We start from the raw sequence: 27,973 nt of genomic DNA on the forward strand, positions 1-27,973 counted from the left end.
TTAAGACCTTTGAGATGTCAATTGCTTTAATTTTCTGTAATTTCTGTAATTTCTCTGAGATTTTAGGGATGGGATGTAAACGTTCAGTTCTTGAAGCTGTATTCTGCGTTTAAATATAATAGCAGCACCAACTGAACTAAATTACTTTTGAAGGTCTTTGGCCTTTCTTAGGCAGATTTCAGGAACAACACAGGAGACTAAGTAAGACACAAGAGCAGTATGTGTCCTCTGGAAGGATGGTGCTCTTCRTAATAGATTGAAGGACAATTTACACTATAAGATGGTTCTTATTTCATCTATTAATCCAAGCACCTGGATTATATACATAGTTTTGGAATAGAAAATAAAGTATGGATTGTCAAATACCATGTCAACTTTTTATTTAATTTATTAATTAGCTTTTGATTTTAAAACTGGCATTCAAGCCAGTGCTGCAAATAGTTATGGAAGCTGGGTCTGGACCGCCCCAACTGTAGGTACAGCTACAATAGCATGAAGCTTTTGCACCTATGTGTATTTTCTACACAGGAGCAATCACAGATGTATTAGATTGCCTGAGGCWAAGTATGTGTATGCTTCAGGGAAAACAGGGCAACATGAGCACTGCATTTATACAGTAAATGAAAAAAAATGCACTGTCTAAGAAGGACATAGTAATCCCTTAAGGATTATTATGGACATAATCTCTTAAGGATTATTATGAAACTAGTTGCAGGTGTGTCCCTATTAAGGAAATGAAAGCAATGGAGCAGAGCAACTCCTCTGTCAAAGGAACTCTTTGTTGTTCATTCTTTATGTATCTGGCCTGTTAATATATTTTTTTTAATTTTAATTTTTTTTTACCTCCAAGAAGCAGAGAGACAATGAGATCTGATGCAGCCTTCACAATGCATGTGTCTTCAGCTTGTGAGCTACCCTGGAGCCTCAGCAGGATCTCGGACAGCACCTCTTGCACACCTGCGTCCACCAACTGTACTTTCAAAGCATCTGTGGAGATCACAGTAAGAGCTCACTAACAACTCTGGTCATTGCCAAAATGTTTTAAACTAGGAAGCTGAATCCTTGAATTTAAGATGCTTTCTTTCCTTTCTTTCTGTTTTATTTGTTACAAACATTGTTATTAGGAAAATACCACAAGCATAACAAGTAAAACTTCTGCGTTGATCTTTATTACTTGTATTGGCAGTCATAAATTTTTGTACTTTGCAGACTGGGTGAGTTGTCTTGCTTTTCTTGATGGATTCTTGTCAGTTTTTGACAATCTTCTATTAGAAGATGCCTGGTGTAGCAAATTGCTTTGTACAAACAAACTGGTCTGCGCTGCTTTTCAGTTTCAAACTTGTGTTCTCTCGTGATAAAGATCTGCTTTGTCACAGATCCAAGAAAATAATTAAAATGTTCGTCTCCCTCATTAATTGCCTTCCCTGATAAATTCGTAGTCTTAAACAGACCAGGATTTTATATGTACTTGGGGGTTTATTTCCCTGGAAGGGTCTGCTGGTTCCATTAAAGGGATTCCACATCAAAATCAAAATGTTCACCTTAAACTCAGTACTAGTACCCTTTCCCACCTTGTCCTCAGAAGCCTTACCRTTTTCTGCAAGTGTCTGAAGGACCTCAAAGACCATTTCTAACCTCTCRTGGTTCTCTGCTCTTCTCAGTTGCTTCACCAACTGTTCGGCCACCTTTGTCTTGCTTAGAGCTTCCTTAGCTGTGTCTATAATATGGTATAAAGTAAGAATTTAGAATGCTTCTGTATTTGAATTTCTCTTTAATGCATTTTAATTCTTCTAGCTATGACCCTWTAGTAGCTGTCAAATTCATGCTGGTTTAATTCCATTGATTCTTGTAAATTTAACCACAGTGTGATCATTTCATTTATCAAAATGGCACGTGTCACATGCTGGTTTGCTGTACTAGTGTATTTCCTGCTTTGATTACATGATTCTGTCTAAGATTAGGTGGTTCTAAAYTAGCTGGAATCATAAACATCTACAAGATGCATCTTTTTAAAGCTCACTGCTGTACAACAGAAAATGAATAAAATTTGAATAGAAAATGGTATTCAGTAATRTAAGAAACCTATGCAGGAGGTAGTTGGCTGGACGATAACAAAYGTGATACTACCCTCCTTCCCTACCTCTCCTCCATAAGGTATGGGGCAATAGATGAACTTATACAGTAAGGCCTAATGTGAAGTATGGTGATAACTTCTGTGGCTACTCCATGACTGCATATTAGCTTTATTAGAATATCTGTGGGCATTCTGTATGTACAAGGAAGGATAATGGCAGAGTGAAAATAACATTTTGCTGCGAGATATAAAACCACTTACTTACCAAGGTCTGCAAGATTGCATAAGGCCAGTAGGTCAACATGGACAAGAGGTTCACTCTCCGCATAGTCAGTTAATATGCGGACTAGGGATGTGATGACTCCCACCTTCACCAGCTCTTCCTGAAGATCCCCTGATAACAGCAGGCCATAGAGGTTAAATGGGTTAGAAGGCTCCTGTGGTTAGATGGGACCAATTAAATCAGTAAAAGGGAACAGCTGGGATGAGTTCAGCAAGATAGTCTGCTTCATTCTCACAACTCTGCTGATATGTGTGCATAGGAAATCTAGATTTAGACTAGAGTTTTGTTTTTTATTGCTTACAGAAATAAAATTCTTAAACCCCCTAATTCTGCCTTGATTTGGGCAATTAAAGGCTTGTAAATATAAGGGCAATGGAACGAGTGTTTCAGCTAATAGTACAAACTCTAGAGCAAGTACTACTTGACAGTTCTACCTATGATAGAACAGATTTGTGGATGGATCGTAGATAYCTGTACATAGATATCAATGTATCTGAAAAATGAGGCGGGGACAAGGTCAGCTTGTTTCCTGCAGGGAACTTAGTGATAGCCTTAAAAATCAAAAAAATCAAATCAAGAGAAGTAAATAAAATCCAGTAAGACAAAATGAAAAATATTGTCCTAATACTTTGTACTATTCTTGGAGTTATCTCCCTCCAAATACAGAATTAATGAGAAAACATTGTTTTAGAGATTGCTTTAAAAAGAATGAAGCCTAATATCTAGAATCATTTTGAGGGTGCCAAGAGCTATAAATGTAATGTTTTCCAGTGAGATTGTCTAACAGTATTATGACATTTCTAATGGTCTTGACTGCTGCTCAGATTCTCAGCAAGTGAGAAGGACGCTAGGAAGAGTGTTCAGGTGCTATTGTAAGTTGTGTAAGTGCAATTTAATCAGGAAAGTACTAAAGTTAATTTTTCATAGTATCTTTATTGCTGCTGCTGTTTTTATTGGACCTTAGTCACAGTCATCTTGTCAAATCCCTGCTGGTCTATGTTCTGATGGAAATGAAGCARACTTAACGTGGCCGGATGCTGAAGGAATATTGATATATAGTAATGGCATAAGCTCTGTGTCCCTCGGCAAATTCATCCTTCTAAGTTGCAGAAGGTTGGTACTAGGTTCCTATTCTTGAAATTCCCAGGAACAATGCTGATTAAATATACTGAGGGAGAAGTTTCATATTACCTCTAAGACTTCTAACTTAGAAATCTTAAAATATGTGCTTTGGTGGGCAAGTAAAAGAAGAGGGATATCTCTTGTGAGACTGATTGGCAAGCTGGGTGACTCCAAAGTTTGGACAAGCAAAATTCTCTATTTGCAAGCAGTAATCCTTAGAGAAGAATCAAATATCTCTGTTGTGCCTGGTGGAATGTGGTGGCTTTTTTTCTTCTGGCATGCATTTCTAAAAATGTTTTGCTTTTACAGATACTGTTATTGCTTTGAAAGAAAAACTCTTCAGGATTTTAGCCCAAGTCATTTCTGGCAAAGCTGACGATTTGAAATCTGTGAAGCTCTGGTACTCCTGTGGTTGGAGAACAGGRGAATTTTGTCTCCATTTGGAGAAAAAAGTGTTGCCTTGAAGCAAAGTGTTGAAAGTGTTTGAGATGCTTTCAGCCTGGCAGTTGAGCTGTGTGATTTATATAACTAACTGGAGATTGAGGGCCATTGTGGGTTCAGGTCTCATCAAAAATTGCAGCCTAAGGAGCTTTTCCTAATATTGTCTTATAAAATAATACTCTACAGCCAGGAAAAACAGAATCTTTTCTGCTAGATACTTACTGTTGTCATAACAGATACGACCAATAGCTCTCCCAGCATGAAGTAACATTTCTTGGTCAGTGCTTTCCAGGAAAGGTATCAAAGTCAGAATCAAATCTGCTTCAATACATGGTTTCTTCATTTCCTCTGTGCAGATGAAGACAAACTGTTAAGTTTTAGTGATATTGGTATAAAAAAAAAAAAGGCAATTTCATGATCAATAACTGCTTGCTGTGAAACGGAACTCAAGATTGGAAACGTAGAGGAAATGTGCTGTAACATGCCTTGTAGTAATGCTTTAATGCAACGTACCATTCTTGGCTAGCTCTGAAAGCACCTGGGCTGCCTTCACTGCRCACCGTGGATTGCCTTTCAGGATTTGTGCCAAAGTTAGGAAAATCCCACTCTCTCTGAGTAGGCTGAGGCATCTCTGCTCTGCAATGATAAGAGGGTTAACAATCTCAGCACTAGGTTTGCAACTGTTTGTGTGTTACTCTGCTTCAATGGTGTTCTCAGTGTGTATCTTTGGGATCCAAAGTCCTCATTTAACAAGGTACTTAAAGGTTGTCTCAGCCGAAATATATGGGAACACTCTTAGATTGCAGCAAGTGTCTATGCAGCTGATTATTCTAGCTAATTCATGCTGAATTAAAGCACAGGTGGCAAAGCATTTTCATCTTCTCTGAGGATAAAAGGAAGCTTGCATGAGGCATGGCAAGCGAGGGATTAACATTCTGTTCCTGAAGTATGGCCTTGCAATTAAGGCACAATATCTTTCATTAGACTACTAATTAGAGCAGGCAATTCCCTTAGCTTTTTTCTATCAAAACCATATCTAGTTTGCCTTATAAAGTAGTAAAYTACCATGTGCCAGGAGATTTGAATAAATGCAGGTTTATAGCATCACAGGAGAAATGTGCAGAAATCTTAAGGAGTTTCTCACCAGAGCTCTAAGTGCTGATTGTTAGTTGCTCTCTGGCTGATAGAGAACTTTTTATGCTTAGACACTGACTAAAGGAAGCCCAGACTCTAAACAGTGAAAATTGAAAATACCTGTGAGGGTTGTTTTCCTCCTTTTGTTGTCTGCATGYGACTGATCTGAACTGTTTACAGACACTTTGAATTGTGAAGTGACTGGTTGGTTTCTTCAGTGTAGCAATAGGAATATCTCTGATATTGCAGAGAGCAAAGGCGATAACCAACCAAGCAGACACCCTTGTTGTACTGCTTCCAAAGCAGAGACTCATCTCTGAGCTCATAGTGATTCTTTTCTACTTAAATGGTGACAAATAGACATTATTGTATGGAAACTGCAGTGCACAGTACTTTAAAACTACATTACAAGCCATTTCCACACATCTCATTGTTTTTCTTYGACTGTGACTACACACATGATCTGACTGTAACTAATAAACAACCTAGACACATTCGTGCAGTAGTCTGAGCACCGATATGTACATGATTCTGTTTGCTATCAGCTGACTATACCTTGGTTAGACTTAAATSAGTATTGTTTATTGGATACGGATATTTTCCCATGCTTAAAGTGGGATGCTGAAGTATGTGATACAAAACCATCTTTTAGAAAACATATGGAAATACTGTAGCAACATAATATGGTAAAAAGTTGTTAATAAGCTTTAATGGCAGAGCTGCATCTTAAGAATTAAGACTAAAATTTACAAAAAAAAAGCTGAACTCTTGCCTTATATGTGAAAGTTGGCATTACTGTAGCTGTCAAGCAGCATAGCATTTTGCTTGTTTCATTTGGTACTAAAACGCTTGTTTAGTGAATGTAGGTTTTTCTCACAACACTTGTACAGTATTTCTTTGCTTATGCAAGGTGCCTTGCTCTTTCTGGCCTAGACTGCTGAATACATTTGCAGCTATGTCTGTTATGCATTAAAAAAAAAAAAAAAAAAAAGACTAAGTTTATTGCAATCACTTGTCTAACTTCAGGCACTTTACAGCCACTGTGTGCTAACAAATAGTAAATGTAGTTCACCTATTTTACTTAGCTCCTTGGGTATCATTGAAGACTTCATAAAATTACTAGTTTTGTGTCGGGATTAAGTAGTATGACTAATGAGGAAAGACCAAAAGCACTTGTAAAAGTCTGAAAAATCACATCTTGTGGTCTGAAATATTTGCCTCCAAAATGGTTGGAACTGTTAATGTCTTATTCTGTTTTAAAACCAAGGGTTATCTGAAATATGCATGTGTGCTGTGTGAAGCACACCTCTGAGCTGAGAAGTCACATCAGTGGTGGCTAAGTGCTTGTGCCCTGAAGAAGAGACAACTGCTGCCAGGTGAATGCTGACAGGTGAAATGAGCTTTTACTGCCTCAAAAGCTAAGCAGATGCTCAATTAACAAACAATGACTCCTTGACAGGCCTTTTACCCTTCTCTCAAATGCTAAATTTGCTCTTGCAAATAAGATTTCTGTGAAATGCTGAAAGGGCTCTGGAACTTGAGCAGAATGACTAGTTCTTTTTGCACAAATATATGGAACAACGCTAATAAGCTGACACTGTGTTTAAAAAGTGGAAAGCAAGGTAAAGTCAAAGGACAGTTTTTTTGCTATTGTTCTTAATATGTTAGACTCCCAGTAAATTGATTTTGAACTGATTCCTTAGAGTAAAAAGGAAAGATTTTCTTCATCTGCTTAATTTGAGAGTATAYGAAAATAAACTACAAAAAGTGCTGAGGAATTTGATATTTCCAGCAGTCATCACTTGTTTTGATATTTATTATGATAGATGAAAAGCACCGGGGAATGCTTTTGGGTTGTGTAAATGGTTGGTTGTTGGAAAGCAGTGTAGTGGGATACTTAGCTATCTTCAGCAAGAGATAGGAGAATCCCATTTAGGCTTTCAAGGATCTTCTCTTCAGCGTTTGTGTCACCTCCATAGAGTCTGAGGCACTCCACATGTTGGCTCAGGGTTTCTAAACAGAATAGGATAAACAGTGTTAAGACGGTATGAAAAATACTTAAGATTTTTGGAATTTCTTTACAATGGCATTGGTCAACCATAATTCCATCTTCCAAAGAGTTCCAAACTTAACTCATTTTCTCCAAAAGTATGTGAATGGGGATTTGGTCTGCTTAGACAACACATAGCTTGTATACAGCCATTAACATACAAAGATAAATTCTCTCTGGAAATAGAATTTAACATAAAGTTATGGTGGTAAAATTTGAAGGATGTGATCTGAAATCATATGGGATTATGATACTTTTCTGCAACTTCCTACAGTCATTTTTAATTTTCAATAGTCCAAATAATCAGTAAACTTCTTCACATTCCCCCATTCCTGGCTGTTTTAGTATGTTGAATGATGCAGGTTCCAACAAAGGCAATTCATTTTGTTCTACTTTTCAGCCTTCATTACCAGATAATCTTCTCTGTTATCCCAAGATAGCTTTGAATATGTACTTTATTGAATGCTTTCTGGAAACCCAAAATGTCCTATGTTAACTATATCTCCTTTATTCATCATCTTGCCATTTCCTTAAAAATAAGTATTTTGGGGAGGAGAGAAGGATAGAAAGTTGAGCATCACTTCCCTCCGCAGGGAAGAGATCTCTATCTGTCACTATCCCTTTTTGCCATGTGAAGAGATCAGACTAATTTCCAGAATTCTCTGTAGAAGTTTTCATGAATCTGTGCCATATGTACTGCTTTCTGACCTATTAGTTCTGTAGTTCATTAAATGACGTTCTAGGTGTCAGTTCATTATTTGGTGATTCATTTTTGAATCTTTTAAACTCCGGGGAATACCATCCAGTTCATGTAATTCATTGCCATTTATTTTATTGATTTGTTTTAAACCTATCCTCTGCCCTTTTAAGCTGAAGGTTGCTGCAGCTTCTTGGAAGAGAGAGGACCTAGTGTGGCCAAAATTGATCTTAGAAGTTACCTATACACATGCACACTGAAAAACAATAACTGGGAAACCAATAACTGAACCAAGTACTGACATAATGTCAAATATTATCAGAACTATATCAGAACTATTGTGGAACACTTCTGTTCCATAAGCTGTTACCTTGAAAGAGATGAGTTATGGCCTAGAAACATCTCAGTGCTTGCCTAGGATTAATTATTTATTGTTTCTTGGATTCAATATTTTTCTTTCTCCTTAATGTGTCCATTTGTAATTGTGAGCTTTTTTTAATTAGAAATATATGAATTTAGTACATGTAGGAATAGACTTCTTCAGAGAGAGTAGTAATATCTTGAGCAGTTGAAAAGAGGAGTTAGTGTTATTAAAGACTGTTATTGACCTTTGAGAAGAAAAAAATGTGTTTTGGGGGGGAAAATATGAACAATAGCAGCTTTGTTTTTGTGCTCTAAAGACGTTTCCATCTTTAGAATACCTGGGTATTCTGAATCAACACCTCAAAAACATGCGGTAATTTGTTTAATATCTAGTACGCCATCCCGTGTAAGTCTGGTCACTCAAGTGCCTAATCAGGGCAGTTTTGATATTTTCAGCTGCTTTTGTAACTTAGTTTAGAGGTATTTAAAAACAAAAGCCAGTAGAATCTTTTAGGCGATTGTACAAATAGCAGTGTCTAGAGCCTGCGTAAGTCTGGTCACTCAACAAGTTGGTGGAGTGCTAATTAGAAATCCAGGTGGTTTGTTATTTCTCTGGGGAGTGTATCAGTGGAATAACACCATGTGTGATAGCAGTCAAATTCTTTGAAAATATCCCATCTGGTTACAGTCTGTGTTGTGAAATTAGTACGATAAGCAGCAAAATCGACCAATTAGCTGACCAATTATGCAAGTCTTGTAAAAGTCTGTGTTTAACTACAGTGGTCTTAAAATACTGAACTATCTTTTCAAAACTATTGGTCAGAAATTTCTCATGTTGTAAGTTAGAATTGTCAGCATGGGACCAATTGCTCAATACTCACTGTCTTTCAGTGCTTACATGTGAAGTGGAATTATAAAAAAGATGCTGTAAAACACAGTTGTTCTGTGGAGAGGCAATTATAACAGCACACATGCAGCCTGTGACTAGAATTGGCCAGAAAAGGGTATTTCTGTTTTGTAGAAAATTCTGGGTTGTTGACATTTTGTTTCATTGCATGCTGGAACAGAATGTTGACATCCTGGAACTTCGGACAAAACAGAAGGATTTGTTTCAGTTACTTGCAAATCTACCCGTTTTCCAGCTGGCAGCGAGGGGCTGCCTGGCGCCTGGTAGGCAAGCTGGAAAGCAGGCAGCCAGGCCAGCCAGCTGGTCGGCCAGCGTGCCCGCCTGCCTGCTTAGAGGAGAATTTCAGCAGAATAAACGTGTTCTGATGCCATATTTTTTTCTCTTGAATCAGCAATTTTCAACAGAACGTTATTAATCAGGTTCAGTAATTGACACTGTAAATAGGAAAACACTCTGGGGCTGGTTTGGAAAATTCTTGTTTTTCCTTTTCATTGATATATGCAGGGTCTCAACCTAGTGATCTCTGGAGCTGAAGCAAAACYACTTTTTTTGAGCTAGATTATTTGGGGGAAAAAAAGAGGTCACTGTATAAATCTACCTGCGCTATTCGGTAGAGGTGTAAGAAACASATTTTGTGAGTTCGAAGGGCTTGATACAACTTACTCCAGCAGAATGTCCTATCCACGTGTATTTATTTAAATATTGTYTGTTTCCTTCAGTACCTCCACATGCTAAACTTATTCTTCTGTTGTGTACCTTAATATATTGCAGAAGACTCTTCCATTGACTTCCAAGTTAGGGAGARAATTTAAAACGAATCTTCTAAGTATGAGGGGGATGTAATAACAAACAACTTAGCTCACTTTTTAAAATCTTGTTTCTTTGTGAAGTGTTTTTAGGTTCTGTAGCTATAAAGTAGATTTATGCACATTTGGCATGTACCTTTAATTGTCTGACATGTCRAGGTTTCCTTTTATTCTCTGAAACTGAAAAGAACACTATTCTGCTTGATAGTCTTTTCATATTCTGCCTAATATTTTTTCATTTTGGTCATGAATATCTCTAAGCAATGACTAATACTATTAATCTCACTGTTAATAGTGAAATGACTGCATACAGGCAGATAGAAATTTTGTAGTCTTTCTGGATTGCACCGACTCAGGACTCTCCAGCACACCGTTCCTTGCTTGTGATCTGTTAGGATTCATTTTTGAACCTTCTACTCCTCTGGGGGTAAGGAAATATTTTTTGCAGCTCAACTTGAGCTTCAGAGTGCAAGGAGGATGAAAGTAGGATTTAAATTTGATTGGCTAGTAGTTAATGTTCTCTGCTAATTCCAAAATATTTTATATAATCAATATCTAGAAATTGTGTAATTCTCAGATAGCCAGGTCAGCCACAAATGCTGACTCGATGCCATATTTGTTGCATATTTGCATATTTGTCCTTCTTCCCTTTGCYCCCCACTACCTTTGATCAAATATTGATGTGAAGAATAATAGGAGCACCTAGTAGAAAGTGGAAAAATAGCTGAAGAACACAAGTGGGTCAGTGTCTGATTGCTGTGGCTGAATACAGTGTGTTGGATTTCTAAAGATTAAACACTAACCAGTAGACAGGAGAGCATTGTGAGGGGGCAGGGAGCAGATTACTACTAYTTAGCCTCCATTTCTGTGGAGATTCTTAAGAGTTCATCTGCTCTTTGACCTGCACTCTTCATTTTCCTTTGACTCTTTACTCTAGACTCGTGTCGGAGTACAAATGGACACTGGAGTGGTTCTCTTCAGAGCACTTTGCCAACAGGATTGCCCCTCCATAATGAAAGAGTAGGCATAGTTCTCACTTAAACATAACATAAATGAGTAAAGAACTTGGAAATAGTAACAGCAAGTTATTGGAACTCTAGAAATGCTACTTATTTTTGAGTGGAAATTACACGGTTGAAGAATAGAATTTCCCATGCAGTGACTTATTCAAAACTAAGTGCATGAACAAGATTTTWATTTTTAACACTCTGTAAAATTTCTGTGTTATATGGTCAGAAGGTGATAACTCAGAGCTAAATTCAGGTTCAGATGAAGTAAAAACCCTGCACATGCCTGGTGTTAACAGAAATTGATATTATCCCTGATGAGAAATATCAATTTATTATAAAATGGAGTTTAAAAGAAAAGAAATACCTGATTTTCTACAAGTTTATTTTTAGGTGATTTAGTTCCTTCTGTGAGGGATTACAGGAAYGGTAAGGGACAGAGAAAAGCTAGCAGTGGTGCAGGTGCTACTAGTCTATGACTGATGCTATGTCCTGAAGGGTCCTTGGGAAGAAAGACTGCAGAACCCAGACTGAAAACAGATCAGAGGAAAGATATGACTGTCTTAACCTGAAATAGGTCAGGGAGATAAGTCAGACCAAAGCCAGATGAGTGCAGTCAGACCATATGTGCTTGAGAGTTGACCCATAATATGAAAAGCTGCTTAGTCTCATTCTGCTAGCTTTCTTCTTGTTTTTAGGTATGGTGAATAAGAATAAATTTCACTTTAAGAAATTACATGTTGCTGCAACTTTGTGTACAAGTATGCAGCTTTTATGTGCCCAATTAATTATTGGGCCCATATATATATTGGAACTATAACATACTACTTAGAGTGGGRCTGTTGGATGTAGTCTAGCGTGGCAGGTTAACACTGGAGCCCAAGCTCCCTACTTTAATTTCCTACACAGCAAGGCATGGAAACAGCAGCAAGCAATTTTACAAAACAGATGTGCAGGAATAGCCACAAATACATTATGCTTAAAAATGAGTAACACACCTTTTTTTCTTCTTTTTTTTTTTTTTTTTTGCATGAACAACAATGTATTGTAATTTTTCCTTTGTTTCCCAACAAGCTTTCTGATGACAAGTTGGGAAACTTGCTGGTTTAAATTGCAGTTCAACTTCTTCAGTAGCTGCGTGATTCTAGGAGGTGCTGGTTTCGTCAGTTACCGTGAAGTGTAGGGATAAATAGAACTGGCAAAGCCATGTGCTGACTCTAGAGCAGCGGGAGCAGGTAAGTAATGGGACAAACTGTGACAGCTGGGCAAAAATTGACTGTTTTTGTTTATGTGAATGAATAGAATCCCAGCTCTGTGTCACTAGCTCAGTGAATACCTGGGTTTCTGTATTTCTTATGCATCATGATGGTCTCTACAGGTACCCATGATCACTTAKCTTCATTAATAAGATGCATAGTAACTATCTGTTAGATTACAGACTTGATATTTATTCGTTCATATTTGCTAACTGTGCAACACAAAGCAAAGGAAGCCTTTCCTTTGGCCATTGTATGTGTATGGAAAGTAGGCCATAGCCTCAGCCAAATAACATTAACTCTAATTTTCTCTGGCTCCCTAAATTTAGCTTGAAGAGCTGTCAATGGAGGAAAAACCAATTAGACTCCAAAGCAGAGAAAACACTAATTTCCTTTGGCTGACAACTCCTCCAAGGGCTTCCTTAGCCAAGAAGAGCAGCTGTGGGTGGAAAAATAACAAGCACTGCATCTTCCCCCCCACAAAAAGTATCAACTCTCAAACTTCTATGCTGAACWGTCTGTTTGGAGTGTGGATGGATGGGTGTTGAAGACAAATGCATAGCAGACCAGTAGTATTCAGACCCCAGCCTGTGCTGGGGGTGGATACTGGGAAGATGTGCCATTTCTTCCCTGGCACAAGGAATCCAGTAATCCAGTTAGGAACAGGAACTGCTTGGAACCCCACCCGCTTGGCTGCAGGGGTCTTGGTTGGCCTGCGGCTATTGCTGGAGCATGAAGACGCACAGCTCAAGCCAGAATGTGTGTTGCTGCAGTGAAGAGAGCGTAACTGTGCACTGCCCRGAGAGCAGGACTAGGTAGAATGGAAGACCCAGCTGCATGATGTGACTGGAGGAGTGAGCCTCAACAGGAGAGGCTAACAGCAAATATGAAAAGAGGCAACTACAAATGCCTGGGATCTCTGTTGTGCTTGTATGTGGCATATGCTATTTGTTTTAGGTGTTATCACATAGAATTAAGAGGGTAAAACTACCTTGTGATGCTTGAAAAGAATTTCTTCCTTGCTTTTCTAGTACTTTACTAGAAGATATATATTACTGTAATTCTCAAAAGGACAGCTCTTGTATGCAACCCATGGTCTGTCTGTATCTGCCTTGTCCTTGCTAATTGCTTGTACGTCTCTACCCAAGATGTGGAATGACCTGTYGAGAGAGAAGCATCCTGCACTGCCAATAAGGGATACTGACAAGGATGCTCACACAATCCACCATGAAGTTACTGAGTTTCCTTATGAGTTATGTAGTTTCTGCAATAACTCGCTGTATCCCTGTATTAGGAACTTGTGTATATTCTGGCAGCTTTTTTCCTGAGGTTACTGCCTGAAGTTTTTGCAGGCAGTCCATGCTGATCTGGCAATGACAGGCAATTCAACCCCATTGTATCACTTTACAAGGATGTGAAAAACATTCTTTGAAAACGACCTCAAAGCTCAWTGCATAGTGGGTGTGCTTAGTTGGTTGTTGTTGGAGTGTTTTTTGTTGTTTTAAATCCCTAGTTAGGGGTTTCTGGCTGCATTATGCAGTGTAAAACATCTGATAGTGAAAACAAGGTCACTTTGAGAGCTGACACAGTGTAAAAATTGTGGTCTTACAAGATCTTTCAGTGCTTAATACAGGTAACATTACTGTAACACGACTTGTGTTTTAGGGCTGCACTCCCAGTTCTGAATTGCTCAGGAGAATCTGCTTTTTGATACCTTGCCTTTGATATCTATGACCCATTACTTTTATAGTTACTACTTGGACAAGAAGAGTTGTATTCACAAAGATATTTAGCCAGAAATGTAAGAAAACRGGAACAAGTGATCTAACACCTCTGCAAATTTGATTCTGGCAATATAATTGTAATTTCATCACTATATTCTATAGATTTCTTGGCCTCTTAAAAATATTCTCTCTTCTGAGCAGTGGCTATTTTCTCAGTCTTAAGTGGCTATGCATTCCCATTTTCTTTCTGAAAACTGTTTACCTGCTATTCATCCATTAAATATTTCTATAAGACAGTTGCCACCTGTCTTTTCCAAAGGCATTTCTATTTTGCCGAATTTCTCATCGGATAAAAAGATACTTTTTGTATAGGTGTTACTTTTTTCTTTTGAGGATTTATCTAGATAGGGTGTCTAGCTAAATTCTCTATTCTCTATTGTCATGTTATAAGTTATAAGTATTTTAAAGGAGCATCTCCCATATTAGAAACATAGATAACAGATGCAATGTGCTTTTTTGACACTGTATCCACTCATATGTGGAGGTAAAAAAAGGAGTTGTCTTTGGAACATCTAGAGTTCTTTTAGCAAAGCAGAGCAGATTAGCCCCAAGTATGTTCAGTCTAAAGAGGGCAGTAGTTTTAGACTCTGATCTACAAAGCACTCCAGCAAAATGCCCATGCCATTTTATAAAGGAATATGCTTTATTGTATTTGAAATTGCTTGTTCAGTAGAAAAGCATAAAACACAAATTGGTTTTTGCTATTAAAATACTAAAATGATAACTTTCCAGGAAACACTATTTTAAGTTAGTATTTTGCCATGTATGAGAGTGGAAGAAGGATCATAGTTTTAGGTGAATGGGAGGATGAAAACACTGGATTGTCACAGAGCCAAAACAGTTGTTCTTCAGAATGTCAAAACTTGCGGCACAAACAGGTTAATGAGTTTAGAAACAAACAAGTAAAGATGAAAGTACAGGCAGTGAAGTATTACTGTCAGCCACTGTCTTTGCTTAAGTGTCAGAGCTGTGTTTCACAAAGCATAAAGAGCACACAGCTGAAATGAAGCTGAGACACCTTGAGAAGTCTGCTAGAAACCATCTACTTCAGGACCTGGTTTTTCTTCCTCTCAGCTGCTACAGGTCTGGGGAACTTCATTGACTTTGTCTAGATCCTAACTCAACAAGAATGGCTGAATTTCCCTCAGGTACTGGTAAGCAGCAAGCTTYGACTCCACTTTATTAAGTGCCTTTGGCATTCTGCTTTAAAAATCTATGGGGGGCGGGGGGAGAGAAAAAAAAAAAGCTTGAATTAAAATCAACAACCTTGGGATTTCCCTGTGGCCTTAATGTAATAAGGTTTAATGCTGTTGAAGAAGCGAATGGTGTATAGTAAGTTGTTAGGGAAGGCTGAGAACCAGACACACAAGGAATTAGTAATACTGTCACAGAGGGTTTTAATGCTGAAGTATGATATAGCTATTGTAGGCTATCTCTAAAATTACTTAAATTGTTAGTGTTCTACATGAATACTTGTTTTGAAATGGAATTTGACAAACAGGTACTAAATGTATGGTTTACTGTTTGTTGTTTGTTTWTTCTCCTCTCAAGGGTTCATATGTGAGGAACAGAAACAATGCTGTAAAGAACAGTACAGGTAGGAGTAAACTGTGAATTGCAATCATTGCTCTGAGCTATTTGCTGAATAGGCCAGGTACATGTAAATGAAATGGGAACAGAAGGAAAATAGTGCCCCAAGACAAGGCAAAGTTCTGCTGTCTTCAGCTCTATCCAGAACAGGAGCAGCCAGTCCTATACGAATAATTCTGTTGAATTAGAACTGGGTTAGGCCAGAAGCAGTACCAAAATGCCTATGGTTTTTGGGGCCAAAACAGGATAATTTGTTTTTGTCTATCTCTTATATTGTTCATATAAGAGCTATGATACTTTTAATCTTTAATTTTAACCTGGTTTTCATGAGTGTCCCTAAACCACCAAGAGGTTTAACTTCTCTTGAATAATTATTTACTTGACTAGTAATGTAATTCTAAACAGCTGGTTCCTTGTCAGACTCCACTTAGATTATTTCACTGTTAAACATGTTGAGTAATACGGAGATTAGTTCAGCTGATGTCAATGGGTCTAATTATAGAGCAACTTACCATCATGTGCATGAAGGCAGAAAGCTCGGTCTTGTGACCTGGCTGCCTAATGTCTTTGAATGATCTGAAGAATAATGGAAATTAATCTCAAAAGTATATTTCAAATTTGGTATGAACACCATTTGTTTCACGTGGAACATTTGTAATTAAAGGCTTGCACTCCATCTGTATGTAGGTTAATAGTTGAATCATAGGGAGGCATATTCAAAGGCCAGACCACTTAAATGCAGCTCCAGTCTTTTCTATGGCCCTTTAAAAAGCACAGCAAGAATGTACAGCCATACGTGAGCAGCTGCTTTGATGTATGTTGTACTGTTAATGCAGAGTTAAGAATTTTAGTGTCTCAAATATTTAAATTCACAAAGGCTCCTAAGTTGGCAGTGCTTTAATTTTTACTTGCTGCCTTAGAATTTGCTTATGTTATTTAAACAAATCTTTGTTTCTATGGGACTGTCAAGCATTGTTTAAAGTGACACACATTTCAGGTAAGTTATTGTAATGCATTTATCCTATAATTACCTTTTCATATTTAAATGATCCTAAATTAGTTTCTTATTTCTGTCCTCAAATACATTTGACTTTGCTATATGAGAAGAAAATGAATAATGTATTAGAGCTCGCATCTATCTATCTATCTAACAAGAGCTTTACTTACCCATAAAGGCTGTAGCTCTCGAGCAGGGACAATGAAGAGGAGCTGATCTGCCCTGGGAGTTTGTCCTTTACAGCTAGGCAAGCRGTGAAAAAGGAGAATATTTTATAGCTTTCAGGCTGATGAGCAGCCCAAAGCACGCTCGTTCTTTGCTCCTCTTTTTCTGTGACCCAGCTCTTCAAATGCATCTAATACTCCATAATTACTTAATCCTCCAGCACTGCTTGTTTCCAGTTCTTAGATGTCATTAACAGAAATTGCAACAGTAATTATACTGGGAGAGAACCTTTCAGATCTTCTGAATGACAAAGGGAAATTCAGTATAAAGTATTTTGAAGAGTGACTATTGAACCTARCAAGGGGAGATTTTTCAAGAGTGACCAGATCCTGTATCAGCATTTAAGCACACTAGCCAAGTGTAAAGGGAGTGCAGCTCTCAGAATCTACCTTCAGTTTTTTGCCAAATTGTATGAACACCTGAATCTCACCTGGTGGGTGCTGAGCACTTCAGAAAGTCTAATATAAATTTATTTGTATCATTTTTGCTCCACCTTCCCCCACAAAGTGTGACTGAAATATATAGGCAGTCTTTGGCATTCTCTGAAGACAGCAATAGAATCTAGAGGTACCATCTCCAACTTACCTTTATCATTGATGAGGTAGTCATCTTCTAAATGTTATTTTGTTTTACTTGGAAATTATTGGACCAATACTGTGTTTCAGCCAGCAGTTTCCAAAATAGTTTTTTGTCTCTTTTCAGCCAACCTTACCTTACTTGAGTTTTGAACAAATACAAGCCAATTATATGATGACTTAAATAATATATGCTGCATTCTGTTAAAGATCCCTTACAACCCCCTGGCACTGCTGTAGTGTGTTTGAGCAGTTAATGCTATTTAAAGATTGTTCTGGCAAGTAGATTGAGCTTCCCAGTGTGGTGCTGCCTAACAGTCACTGCATGTTGCAGCATTTGTGGTAATAGGAGCACTGGGATCTAAATCCATAGCATTCTAAAACTTGCTGCACTCTTGTGTTATAATCACTGAAGGGAGTTAAAATCCTAAAGATAAAAAGGCAATATGATGATGAGTTTGGAGCCTAGGGAWCCTATTAAGGAAGTTGAGACTCTTTACTGACTGTCTTGCTAGATAATTATAAAGCTAGTCCCTTTGGATGTCCCTGTGGAGAGGAAGAGTAAGGTGAATGCTTTCTGGATCTCCCCCAGTCATAATAGCAGGTTTTGCAAAGTTGCAAATGAATTGGAAAATGAAAGTCCTGAGGTGTCGATTGCTTCATCACATCGTGTCATGTGAAAAACTGCTTACATCTTTGTCAGTTGTTTGTACTGTCATGTTTAGAAAAAAGCATGACCTACAGCTACTGGAGCAATAATAGGTGTGTCTATTTAAACAGAGCCAACATCTCTGAATGTCTCAGAATGTCTCAGAAAAAGTTGGGTGTCGCAAGGCAGGGAGAGCCACCTGCCAGCTCAGGAGCTTAGAGGCTGAATTGGTCTTGACCAGTTCCGGGCATGAGATACTGCTGCGAAGTTCTGAGTGCTTACCAAGGTGCAGGTAGGACTGTCCCATGCTGTCAGTGTGGTCAGAGGCAGCAAAATTCCTGAGATGAAAGGGAGAAGGTGAAGGTCAGCATTTTGTGGGCAGACTTAGTAAACTGAAGTCTAAAAAGAGAGAAAATAAAGGATGGGAGGAATGATGGGTACTGTTACTGTGGCATTAGGTTTGTCAGGCATGTTCACTGTGCACAGGGGCCACTTGCCGTGTTTATTTAAATCAATGGAAATTTTTCCAAAAATTTCAAAAGGATACTGGGTCAGCATCATGAATATCTCTAGAATGGTAAAATAGTAATAATGACAGCTTTTCTCTGCAAAAGACTGAAGACAAAGGAAGCAMTCAGATGTACAGCAAATGGGCAAGTAAGAAATGTCAGATAAACTCTGTCATTCATCTCATTGCAGTGATTACTAACAGAAAAAAACAGATGCCCCAGGTGAGGGAGACCCACGCTCCGCTTTGGTGAAGCAGTAGCTGGTCGGCTCTCTTTAGACTCACGGTGTATTGGTGCGGGTCTAAGCTGCTGGCTGCCCAACTGTACCGCTTCTCAAGTGCAGCTGGTTCACATGGGGCAAGCAGGACTGTGGCTGAGGGAGTGAGCTGTGCTCATGCCCCCTTTTCTTGGCATGTCTGGGACTGAGCAAGGTAAAGAAACCACTTTCTCTGCGGGTGCCTATGAACTTATTTTCAGCAAAATATAAAAGATGTGATCTATTATGCATAAAAGAGCTTTTATTATTTGATAGATTAGCTAATCTAGCCTTTTGCCTTGCAATGCATCTCTCTTGTGAAGGTTAATTTCTTTTTTTTTTTTTTTTACAAAGTTGCAAATGTGTTTCATTTTATTGCAGCCTTAAGTAAACTGGCTGCTTTTCAGAATGAGATGTTACCTGTGTTGATCTGAATAATAAAATACAGAAAGACATGTTGCAAAACTGCTTTACCCTGGGGAATATGGATTATTTCCATATATGGACTCAGGTTTATCCTCTGCCTTAGAATACTAATGAAAGGATATTTTAGTGTGATTCACAGGTCTAGTAAATACAATTATTTTGGGAAAATCAAAGGGTTTTAGACAAGGAACTATCGTCAGCTTACTAGCTCAGCATGAAATTTCTGCAACTGTGATAAAAATAGACCTAAGGGAGCAGAAGGGAAAGTGGAGGAGGTAGASCTGAGGGTGAGAACATCAGAGGCTAGAACAAGTGCCCATGATCGTGCTTCAGTATGATTTTTTTGGAAAGAGTTAGAAATGAAGTGATTTAAGGTTCATAGTAAATCTCCTATTATCAATCGCATGCAAAACCATGACTTCCTAGGATTTAGGTGTGATGGCAGGGACCTATTGCTGGAGTAGATTATGAAGTTCCAAGATGGACTGTCTATATTAGTAGATAGTACTGTTGTGTTTAGAGCTCCCCTTMTAATTTGTTATGAGAATGATTAGTTGTTTTTATCTGTAGAATGACTGGTAACCACTACCACCAAAGGCCTTTTAATCCCTTAAAATTTCTAATTAGTCATAACTTTATGAAACTGAGACAGTTGGACCATCTGGACAATCTTTCTTTTAGACTGGCTTAGGTGGGCTGTCCTTGAGCTGTTATGACTTTAGGATATGTTTTTTTACAGTAGAGTTGCTATGTATATTTACAATGTTTGTATGCTAAAAGAATGTATAAACACAGAAATATCCTGGTATCTGATTTCATAGTGAACAGATATCTAAGACCGCAAAGTGGTTTTGCTCACTCTAAAATCAGGTATTTTTAATGGACTAAGGACAGCCAAACTAAGCCAATTTATGAACTATTTCTTTGAAATATAGCAGTTAGAAGACACAACAATATCAGTAACTGAGAATTGTTTACATTTGCATATATCAACCCAGTTTTGAATTAGAAAAAGTGAATTTGCTCAAATGCAGAAAAGGCTGCAAGTTTGGAAGTTTTGTGAATTTCTGGGAGGCCTTTGCGCATGGACATCTGGATCTTGGTTGCAATTCGGACTTCAGAATTTCCATCTGGTGGCTGCCTGTAGCCCTCACACCACGAAGGGATCCTTCTAGTAGAAGAGTTTTCGTATTGCAATTCCAGATTGCAGTATCATTTTGTTTTATTGTACAATCTGGGATTTTTCCTTGTTAAACCAGGATATATTCTGCTTTCTTTGTTTTATTTTTAACTCATAACACTGGCTCTTCCCTTCACCCGCTTTGTTTATTTTTTAAATGCATCTCTGACTTGAAAATGATTTCCGATCAACCATCTGCATCTTCCTGCAGCTTGATCTTTTCTAAATAGCCTACTTAATCCCTATTTTGCATAATGAATGTCTGTAGCACCACTCCTGGAGAATGCAAACACTGTCCATCTTGCTCTACAGTGAATTTTATTTCTAGAAAATAAAAAGTTTTAATGCAGCATTCTTGTWACAGAATGCTAATAGCCAAAGCAGTATGGTCACTGAATATTTATGTAGAATCAATATAAAAGACTGAAGTAAATAGGAAGAAAAAAACAGCAATAAATGACAGTCCTAGACATAGAGTCTCTGGTTTAGCCGAGCTGTGTTCTACACAGGGCCTTGAGTTCTATGGAAAAGGCCTGGAGTTAAGCTTATATGTAGTTATACATATAATCTCCTGTGTAGCCCAGAGAAGCCTTTGGTTTATTATAATGCTGCATCTACTTCTTGTCTGAGCCACAGGATATGTTGGAACTCAGTATATGCATTTTTTTCTCCAAATAAGCCTCTTCATCTGTTTGATCCGCAAGTGAACTGCAATGTGAGATATTGGGAATCTGAAAACGTCAGTGGGGCTGAACCAGGGATGCACTAATAAACTGTAAACTCTATTCATGTGGATTATGGAGCAGGCTTGTCTCATGGTTAGGGGAGAGGAAACATGGGGTGTTACAGTAACAGAACAGTCTTGTARTAAGAGAAGTGGGGAGGAGTTCAATCAAGTTGGTCTTGTTTCTCAGCAAGTAGATATGCCACGGGAGTGGAGCTGTAGCTTGTGTTCCTAAGATGTAACTGTGCAGGAGCGTGGCACAGGAAGCACTAGTAGAAACTTTAGTGCAGAAACTTAGAAGACAGGGAAAAATAAGAGCATAAAGAACAGCATTGAGTGGAATTTGTTGGGGGGGAAAAAATGAAGAGGTGGCTGTTACTATTGAGGATGTCGTGAAGGAAGAGAGGATGGGGAGAAACAGGGTTGCTGCCTCACATGACCATCATAAGGGAGGGTACATTCGTATTATGAGACTTGGATCTCAGTTTCACAAAGAGCTCTGAAGAGTAAATTTTCTTTGTCATGTGAGTGGAAAACAGCTGTGAATGACCAAGCTGCTAAGCTTTGTGTTGTGAAAATGAGTCAGACACTGAAACTAGGTCTGGTGGGTTGGGCCTGTGAAGATTAGAGTCAAAAAAAACCCCACCAAGTCAGTCTAGGCAATGTCCTGGGTTCTTTGTCCCACAGTGTCTGACAGGAATAGGGAAGGTCTCGAAAAGGCTCTGAAGTAAAGGCTTTTCAGTGTATTTTGTGTACTAGCTCTAAACCCTTTGAACAGCACCTCAGTGYCAAGACACAAAGTGCTGCATATGACCTGCAGCAGAAAGGTTTTTTTTTTTGTGGCTGCAGTTTTGCCACAAAAGGAGTGGGCAGCGTGTAAGGCTGAGAATTACAAAGGACTTCAAAGGAGATGATGATGTCAAAATGTCTGTGGATTTATCTGCCCAACTCTTATCAACAAGAAAAGATTTTTTTATAGCTCTTTATGATGAAATATAAAAAGCCAGAAATCATCCAAAGTCTGTTTTTGCAATTGCAGATCCAATCCTGAAGAAAAAATCCTGCACAGTGTGCAGACAGAAATGTGCAATAAGCTTTGCCTTTAAATCTGTAGGTTTTTATTGTCCACCAAGATGACAAAAATAAGTGGCTTAAATGGACAAAATCACTTGCATGATGCTGCTAAAGCAAGAAATTTTGTACATAAAACTGACGAGTCCTTTAAATGATTAACAGTTTTCCTATCACTGGCCTTCAATTTCATCAGTAATCAGTTTAGCTGCTGTAATGCAGTGTCTAATATGATATGAAGTTGATATGATATGACTGCTGTGTTATGCGTAATGCAGCTAAATTGTACCAGGGAGTGTTTTAAAGAAAATTAGCTCTCACATGGTACATTTTGATGCATTTACAGGGAGATGGAAGAAAGTGAACCTACTGAGCATCTTCYGAAGTTAAAATATATCTGAGGAAAGCAATTCACATCATTTAGTATGAAATCTCTTGGGTAGCTCATTGTAATTAATTTCATTGGAAATATGCCAAACTCTGGAATTATTTCCTGTAGCAATTAGGTCATGGAATCCAARGGATTCCAGAAGGGCTTTGCAGATAGGCAAAACGAATAATTCACGTAAGGGAGAATGTTGAATTCTTGCTAATAGATACGTATCTGAATTGTATGCAGATAGCTGGGATTGGGACAAAGTTTATCCTGAAGTGAAAGGAAAAAAAAAAAAAAAAAAAAAAAAAAGACTGTGCCTGGAGGGTGATAATGTTAAGTTCTGAGGTTGCTGCATGTAGTTTAATCCAAAATTAACAGGTCATTATAAAGACTGTATAAAGGTCATTACATTCAAGGGGAGAGGATGAATAAGTATATCATTGAAAAGATAAAGAGCCTTAAGAAATAGCYTATTGATTAGGAATTGAAATGCAACCGGTGTTCTCTAGAGCCATAGATGAACCTCCCTCAGCTACCRAGACCCCTCCTGAGAAGCAGAAGGGCTGATGTATTTTGCGCTCAAGCGGTGCAGAGCTGAACTGCAGCCTGCAGTGTAAGCACATGCTGCGTTCAGTACAGCGAGGCATAGCACCAGGACCTGACAGGAGCAAGGAAGTGTAAATAGGAGCAAGGGGCAGGATATTCTGCATATCTTTTTGAACTAAAATTCCTTGGTGACTGTTGCCAGTGGGCCTTTTAATCTATGTTAAGGCTAGAGCAGATCCCTGCAGACACTTAGAGTGCTCTAATTGCTTCCTAAATAGAGCCTGCTGTCTGCTGACCAAGTACACCCCATTCTTAGCTGAGGGTCTGACCTGAAGAGCTAAATTACTGCTTTGTAAATGAGACATAACTCCAAAGCTGCAATTGAATTAGGCAGCACAGTCCAAGTGAGAGGACTGCGGAGCTCTGAGCTCTGTTCCAGTTAAATGCAGTGTGAGTCCTTTCCTGTTTCGTGTGTGTGTTTTTTGTCCTTCTGCTGCGAGGTGTATTTTTGCAGTGCTAGTATTCTGGAAAGCTAATTGCTGCTTGAAGGCCTGTGCACCATGTTTTTGCAAGGCAGCTTGCTCAAGGAGTCTTGACTTTTTACTCTTTGGTTTATTTAACTAGCTTCACCCTGGATTATTTTTTATCGCAGCTATTTCATTTTGGGTATGAAAATATATAACATGACTTGCTACCTTTTTGATGCATCTTGCTATTGTGAATGAGCATTTTAATAGCAGTAACTATTAAGTATGTAATGTTTTGAGTTGAGTTGCTTCCTTAAGCTACAGGGAGAATGAAATTAAAACAAGTTGACAAACTATAGATTTAAGAAAGTTGACAAACTTGTATTAATACTTGTACTTAGACCTTTGTAATATAGAATTCCAACTATCCACCACCATTTGGAAGAAAAAWTGGAGTGTAGCCCTTTCTACCCAGCTCCTCAAAGGTTTGATAAATTGTGCTGAACCATGGAGACATCTGCAGGCTCCAGTGTAATCACGTGTGCAACAGCTGTAAGACAGAACACAAAGGGATAGACCTAAAGTAATCTTGCTGGGTGGAATTGCTACCCCATGAGGCAAAAATGATCACTGATGTGACTCCTCCTGAAGGGCAAGTAGTGTTACAGAGTACAGAATTAACTCTTACTAACTTAGGCTGGTAGAATAATCACTGAGCATTCTGTRGTTTGCAGTCCATGGCTTTAATTACAAATCTATTAGGGTTATTTGACATCTCTTTTCTTTATTGCCAGCACTACTTAAAGTGGAATTCATTTCACTTGAATTTGGAGAGAGAGAGAGGAGAGAAGAGAAAAAAAAAATCAATCAAACAAAAAAACCCCCAGCTATCTGATGAGATTCTTGTCAGTGTAAAGCAACATTTCACCATTTAAATCCTAGCTTGCCATTGCTTTTACAGCTATTCAGMTGACAGTATAAGACATTTTAATTGGTTTGTAGCTCTTTTGCTGTGTTTCATTTCTTTAAGAATTTTCATTGTTCCTCTTTTGCTCTACAGAGCTCAAGTTTTCTTAACTTTTTGGATTTGGGCAATGCCTAAAACCATCAGTCCTAACTGTTACAAGACAAGATGGCAAACAGGCAAAAGAGGTCCATACTGCACAGCATTTACAGTCTGATCACTGATACTAGCTCCATATGGAAGGGGGAAAAAAAGTCTAGGAAAATCACATCCACCTCCCTGCTCTATTTCATAGTTTGTAATGAATCTGCAGCTTCAGGGAAATAATCTGTTACTCATTCTGATCCCTCTGCAGATTGTGCTGCCTGCTCTGAGGCAGCATTTTGAGCTCATCTTGAGTTCGAGCTCATTTTGACCCTTAGAGGGAGCCACAGACTTAGCAATCGAGCTGGAGGGAAAAACGGGCGGTTTTTTTACTATCCATTTGTGAGAGGAGCTGGGGAGGGAATAATTCAGTTCTTTTTCCCATTTTTCTAATTGACAGCAATGCACAAATCAGGCATGACGGGTTTGCTGTGGTTAGTGCTTTAAAAATATTTGCTTTTCTAGTAGCAGAACTGTGTACTTGTGTGTGTTTAGAAGGCCTTGAATGCTGTCAGCTCCCCCCAGCACCACTYGCTTGCAGTTTCCACTGTTCTCATTTTGTTGCTGACACAGCAGGACTCAAAATTACAGATACTGTAAACACTTCTTTTGGGGAGGAAAAAAATAAAAAGACACAGAAAATGATTATGACTACAGAGTTCACAGTCTGGAAGAGATGCAAGATTGCTGTGTTTTCTGTTTATTATTTCTTTCAATTTCATCCTTGTATTTACAGAAGCATAGTCTTTTCCTCTTCCCTCCCCCCTGCCCCATTATGTAGGTTGTAGCAGAATATTTTTATGTAAATGACACGGGCAAAGTAGGTTATATGGCTGTTTTGTAAAATCTGAAGGGAAATGCAGTTCTGCTACTTCAGCACTTCCAGTGAGCTGTTCAGCTTGGGAAGGGTGCACATGCTCAAAATAAAATGGATGAGGAAATGAGCCAACCTTGGCCAATTAAGCACTTTCCCATTGTGTTAAAAATGGAGCTAAAATGGTTTCCTTTGTTTTTCCTTCCCTTCTGTTCCTTTTTCCATTCCCCAATAGTTGATTTCTAGTGACAGTGCTGAGGATTGCTTAGCCAAAAGGTGCTGTAGGGGAGACCAGGACAGAGTGCATCTAGCACCAGAAGGCCCTGTTAAAGATGAAAAGAAACTCCAGTCTTATTTTAAACAGCTTTAAGGTCCTTGTTGAGATCACAGCTAATTAAAGCATCAAAYTGCATGGTGGTTTTTGAGGTGACAAGTGCTGACCAAAAGCTGCACTGACAATAGTCTGCTATTTTGTGCACAGGCAGTTGAGATGCAGTGTTGTGTAGTACTGGTTTTAGCTTGGTTAGAACAGGTAAAGCAGGGTAACTAACATGGGAGGCCATAGATAGCAATGGAGCATTTGTTTTCCTCCTCTGGAATAACTCACAATACTACTCCCCTGAAGACTGGGAAGATGAAGAATGTCCACAGTTGGGAAGCGGGTACCCTCACTTCAAATTTCCCTTCAGCTAACAACCCTRGGGAGTTATTAATTCATCCCTGTCTTAATCAGGTCTGAGAAAGGAAGAGAAAACTTTTGCTGAATAAAATTTGCTTTCTCAAATGGGCCTCATGGATTTTCCAAGCTTTCTCAGAAACAGAATGAGGCAGTTTCTTCATGATAATTCAGACTCTATTTGTTTGGAGTATTTAAGGAAAGCTGAACTGTTAGGAGAATGAATCCACTGTAGAGTGGTGCTACTGGAAACACATAGACAGCAGGATCCACTGAGATAGTCAAGAAAAGCAACTATTCTGTTTGTATAACAGGCCCATGCTTTCAAGGAAAAGGGAAAAAGTATTCTAATAGGCTCTTTTTCTCTGGTAGGATAGATTTATAATCAGAAATTCTGTTCTGAGTTATGCAGGAAATTCCTTAACTTATTTTTTTTGACTTATAACTATGATGAGTTATAGGACTTTTTTTGAATATTTGGCTGTTAGACATCTTGTACATCAAAATCTGCTAATTGTCCCCTTAGGTCRTTATAGAGATCCTTCTTCATAGAGGATCCAGGCTCTAGATTTCTCTGTGAAGAGAATGAAATAAAAGTAAGGCTGTACAGATGCTTGTCTCACTAGTCATGTTCACAGCCTTATGTGTGTTTGAGGCTAAAGTATAAGCGTGAAAACAGTTGACTTCTAAAGATCACTGAAGGTCAAACATGAGGACGGCATTATCATCTAAAATGATAACTTTAGTTTCCCTCAGTGAGACAAATACAATATAGAAAGTGAATGATTTTACACAATTATTCCTTCATGCTGGATAAAGGGTCACAGCCAGCYAGGAAGGCTTTTAAAATTAATGGGCCAACTGAGAAAATTGATTCTTCAAGAAGCTTCACCACAGAGGCCAGGAAAGCAAGTGGAGAGACTTGGACACAAACTGGTGTGGCAAAACGGGAATTTTTTTGTGTAGTCCATTCACCTATGATGGTGATTACAAGACAGCAGGTGACTACTTTGTGTAGTCAAGTTTTTCATTGAGTGCACTGTACAGTCYGGATCGTTCTGCCAATATGAGTAAGGTTATTTCACTGTTTTCTTATCATTTTTCAGAGTATTTCTTCAAAGAGAAGATTGGTTGGATGCGTTAGAGCTTTAATATTGGAAGAGTGGCTGCTGACTGCACTCAAGCTGAGCTGAGTTGTCTGGCGTGGCCAAGGTCTCAGAGGTGGGTAGCTGTGCACAAGGCAGGAGTGGTGCTCAGTGAGCGCTGGTAATGACTGCTGCTGCTTAACACTTGGAGAGAGGGTGTGGGACGGGTGGAGCTGCTGCCACAGGGAAAGGAAAGGATATGTAAAAACACTTTGTTCTTCCCATGGGTGGTCTTTGATTTTTCCACACCATAAAGAAACATAGGCTCAGAGCAAACTTAACTAGTGGGGAAAGCAAAGGAAGAAAGTTGATGGCAGCTGCCTCCCATGTTCAAAGTCCCAATGTTCTGTGGTAGAATATCTTTATCCTGGATAAGAAACCAATAGCAAATTTTATGGTGTGTTTCTGCTTCTTAAGTCAAAAAGCTTATTTTGGCTTATGCCAGAAAAAAAGTAATTTTCTTATTTATCCTTTTTTTCCTCCCAACTATTTTCAGGTTAATGTCTTTTAATTAATTTTTTGTTTTATTTTTCATTACAATTCAAAGTAGGAAGGCTGCAACAGGGAAAATGGATCAGAATCATTTCTATGATTAGATGTTATCAATCCAGTGTTTTCAACCAATGATTTTTTCACAAAAACTACTTTTTGGTTACCTTTTTTTTCAAATATTTGGTGTGAATGGTCATCTAGGCAGAGGCTATTCCTAATTAAT

At 38.5% G+C, this 27,973-nt stretch overlaps 2 protein-coding genes across 3 annotated transcripts in view; one reads left to right on the plus strand and one right to left on the minus strand.

The window, feature by feature from the left end:
* LOC112950468 (rap1 GTPase-GDP dissociation stimulator 1-like) overlaps positions 1-4,268 on the minus strand; it is a 17,574-nt gene extending 13,306 nt beyond the window's left edge. The window contains exons 1-4 of the mRNA XM_026043005.1: positions 4,143-4,268; positions 2,340-2,468; positions 1,592-1,717; positions 844-987 (exon numbers count right to left, since the gene is read on the minus strand). Coding sequence (XP_025898790.1) covers positions 844-987; positions 1,592-1,717; positions 2,340-2,468; positions 4,143-4,263 — 520 coding nt within the window. The 5' untranslated portion in view covers positions 4,264-4,268. The remainder of the gene's footprint in view (positions 1-843; positions 988-1,591; positions 1,718-2,339; positions 2,469-4,142) is intronic.
* Positions 1-27,331, plus strand: part of TSPAN14 (tetraspanin 14) — a 78,597-nt gene extending 51,266 nt beyond the window's left edge. Inside the window, exons 10-11 of one of the 2 annotated variants that reach the window (XR_003250008.1) lie at positions 851-1,001; positions 27,220-27,331. The gene's annotated coding sequence lies outside the window, so the exon portion shown is untranslated. The remainder of the gene's footprint in view (positions 1-850; positions 1,002-27,219) is intronic. The other variant, XR_003250009.1, reaches the window with a different exon arrangement.
* The last annotated feature ends 642 nt before the right edge of the window (positions 27,332-27,973 follow it).

This window comes from Nothoprocta perdicaria, unplaced genomic scaffold (genome assembly GCF_003342845.1).
Source record: "Nothoprocta perdicaria isolate Ctin4 unplaced genomic scaffold, notPer1 scaffold_32, whole genome shotgun sequence".
In the NCBI taxonomy this organism is placed as follows: Eukaryota; Metazoa; Chordata; class Aves; order Tinamiformes; family Tinamidae; genus Nothoprocta; species Nothoprocta perdicaria.